Source organism: Mus caroli, chromosome 9 (genome assembly GCF_900094665.2).
Source record: "Mus caroli chromosome 9, CAROLI_EIJ_v1.1, whole genome shotgun sequence".
In the NCBI taxonomy this organism is placed as follows: domain Eukaryota; kingdom Metazoa; phylum Chordata; class Mammalia; order Rodentia; family Muridae; genus Mus; species Mus caroli.
Genome location: NC_034578.1, coordinates 35,250,339 through 35,253,336, shown reverse-complemented (window position 1 = coordinate 35,253,336; position 2,998 = coordinate 35,250,339). Strand labels below are relative to the sequence as shown.

At 38.8% G+C, this 2,998-nt stretch overlaps 1 protein-coding gene across 1 annotated transcript; it reads right to left on the bottom strand.

The window, feature by feature from the left end:
* Positions 1-1,937: 1,937 nt before the first annotated feature.
* On the bottom strand, positions 1,938-2,894 carry LOC110302499 (olfactory receptor 8D1-like). Its single transcript, XM_021173290.1, has one exon. It carries the CDS (start codon positions 2,862-2,864, stop codon positions 1,938-1,940), a length of 927 nt encoding a protein of 308 aa, XP_021028949.1. The 5' UTR covers positions 2,865-2,894.
* Between the last annotated feature and the right edge of the window lie 104 nt (positions 2,895-2,998).

The following is a 2,998-nucleotide window of genomic DNA, read 5'->3' as shown; positions in this document are numbered from 1 at the left end:
AAAAAAAAAAAAAAAAAAAAAAAAAAAAAAAAAAGTATACTTAATAATAATAAAACAAGATAGGGTGGGTACAAGTTTCCTTGGCCTTGTCTTAGTATAAGGAGTTACTGACTCAGGAATATCAGGACCAAATGCAAACCAAGGATTTTAAATGCTGGGAATAGAAAAATATTGTTTAATCACATTGAGCAGAATTTGCAGTCTGAAGCTGTTGGTATTCTGTCTGGACTCTATTTCCACAGTTACCTGGCAACAGCCAGGTGTGCTCCTCCCAACAGTTACCTGGCAATAACCAGGTAGGCCTGGCACTGTAAAAGGGGCTGCTTTCCCACTCCTCTCTCTCTTACTCCTGCTTCTCTCTGCAAGCTCTTGCCCCCTTGCTCCCCCCTTCCTCCATCCCCTTTCCCCCCTCTCCACATGGTCATGACCTACCTCTACTTATCTACTCTCTCTTCCCTGCCTCTGCTATTCTCTTAACTCCCCTCTCCTTGCCCTAAATAAACTCTATTCTATACTATACAGGTGTGTGTTTGGACCCTCAGGGAAAGGGGGTGCCTTGGCAAGGGCCTGCTGAAGCACCCTCTTCCCCCACACCCAGCCAGAACATATTCTTATAGCTCTTTCTCATTTTATGATCAAGACAGAGGCTGCCAATCATTTTTTCAACTGTTATTTTCTGTGTTTCTCTTGATTTTCTTGTGCATTTGTCTTGTGCTCTGACACCTTAATGAATGCATTGACAATCCACTTTCATGCTAATACACATTCAATATTACTGAGCACTCCCAGTACTTCTTCAAAACATTGCGAGTTTTCTTTTGAAAAAAATAAAAATTTATATTTTAACAGTTTCATACATGTGTGTCACACATTTTGCAATTTGATTCTTTTTAACTCCAGCCTCTCTCTTCTCTTTCCTTTGCTTGTCTAATCCTCTTTTCCCTATTAATCTCTCTTCACATTTTCTATACATGTTCATATCCCCCGGTTATTGCCATAAGCATCCGTGTCCTTGCAATTAGAAATGTGCATTTTAGTTTCCTGGGCATTGTGGTGAACAGTTAAAGACAGTTGCTCTCCAAATTACATTTTCTATCACTAGTATATAGATCAGCTCTAGGATGAAAATTACAACTAACAGTTACCCAAATAGATACAAATTCAAACTGCCTTCTAAATATTTATATTTATACCCTTAGGCAAAAGCTATTCTCCACACACAAAGAGAAATGTTTCCATTTATACTAAGCCTTAGTAAATAACCACCTATGGCTACCTAGGATACTGAGAATAAGTGATAGAAGTGATAGATAAGGCCTGAAACCTAAGATAATTATTTGTACTCCTATTCCCTTTAAGGATCAAAAACCATTGCAGATGAGGGGGAAGGAGGGAAAGTAAGAGATAGAAGATAGGGAGGAAGGCAGTAGATTTATATCATCTGAATATGACACAGTTGTTGTAATCCTGAATTAAAGTAGCTCTGCCTACTTTAAGGAAGCAGCACTTACACTTAGTCATGGATCGTGCAAAGGGTTCATGGTACCACACCACTTCCTGCTGAACTATATAGTTTTCAACAAACAAATATGAATATTAGAAAGAGAAGAGTCAAGGCAGGAAAAAAACTGAATTATCACTTCACTTATAACAAAAAGATCAGTTTTTCTGTCAAAAACACTAATAACTGCTTTACAAAATCATTTTCTATTTTACTGGAAAAACTATATCAATGATACATGGTAAAGCAATTTTTAGAAGATATATAGTGGATGTAGCACTGTGATATAGAGCTTGTTGAAAACACAGGATAGTCAGAAATTAATCTCAACACTAGAGACAGAATGTTGTATATTTTGAAAGATAAAAATGAATGTATAGAATATATTATCATTAGAAAAATTTCTTCTCCATGTATCATTTGCCAAAAGTAAGACTTATCTCACTACAAAGAATCTCCCCAATGCTTTCTTCACATCCTTGTTCCTCAAACTATATATTAATGGATTGAGCATGGGGATCACTGTGGTATAGAAAACAGAAGACACCTTCTCTTGCTCCAGAGAGTTACTGGAAGAAGGCTTGAAATACATAAATGTGATAGACCCAAAGAAAATCCCTACAGCCATGAGATGAGAGCTGCAGGTTCCAAAGGCTTTGGACCTCCCCTTTGATGACTTGATGTGAAGGATGCTGCAGAAAATGAAGACATAGGAGATAGCAACAGCTAGGGTAGGCACCAAAGTATTGAACCCTCCAATGATAAATAGGAGACGCTCATTGAGATGTGTGTTAGAACAGGAGAGATTGAGCAGAGGAAGAACATCACAGAAATAATGGCTTATGATGTGGGATTTACAGAAGCTCAGATTCATCATAGCACTTGTGTGTACCACAGAAGATGAAAGGCCTAGGGTGAAGGCAACCAACACTAGCATTGAGCAAATTCTGGAGGACATGATCATATTATACAGCAATGGTCTACAGATAGCCACATAGCGATCATATGCCATGGCAGTCAGCAGGTAGCCCTCAGCCACCACAAAGATTATAAAGAAAAAGAGCTGGGCCATGCATTCTGAGTAGACAATCAAATTTTTCTTCCCAAGAAAGTTCACCAGCATTTTGGGTGTAATGACAGTGGAATAGCAGAGATCAACAAAGGATAAGCTGCTGAGGAAATAATACATGGGAGTATGCAACAGTGGGCTGACTGTGATGAGCAGGATCATGCCCAGGTTCCCCACTGCTGTCACCACATAGATGCCCAGGAACAGAATGAAGAGGGGCAGCAGGAGCTCAGGCTGCTGTGTTAATCCCACCAAGACAAACACAAATGCTGCAGAATGATTCCCAGTGGTCATTCTTTGATTATTTCTGTGGAAATAGAAAAGAAGTATTTAACTTAAGGTCACACCAATATGAACACACCTGTTCTCATATGAAAATAAATTCTATTTTGGAAGTCCATTACTCCTTTTCTGAATGAAACCAAAGC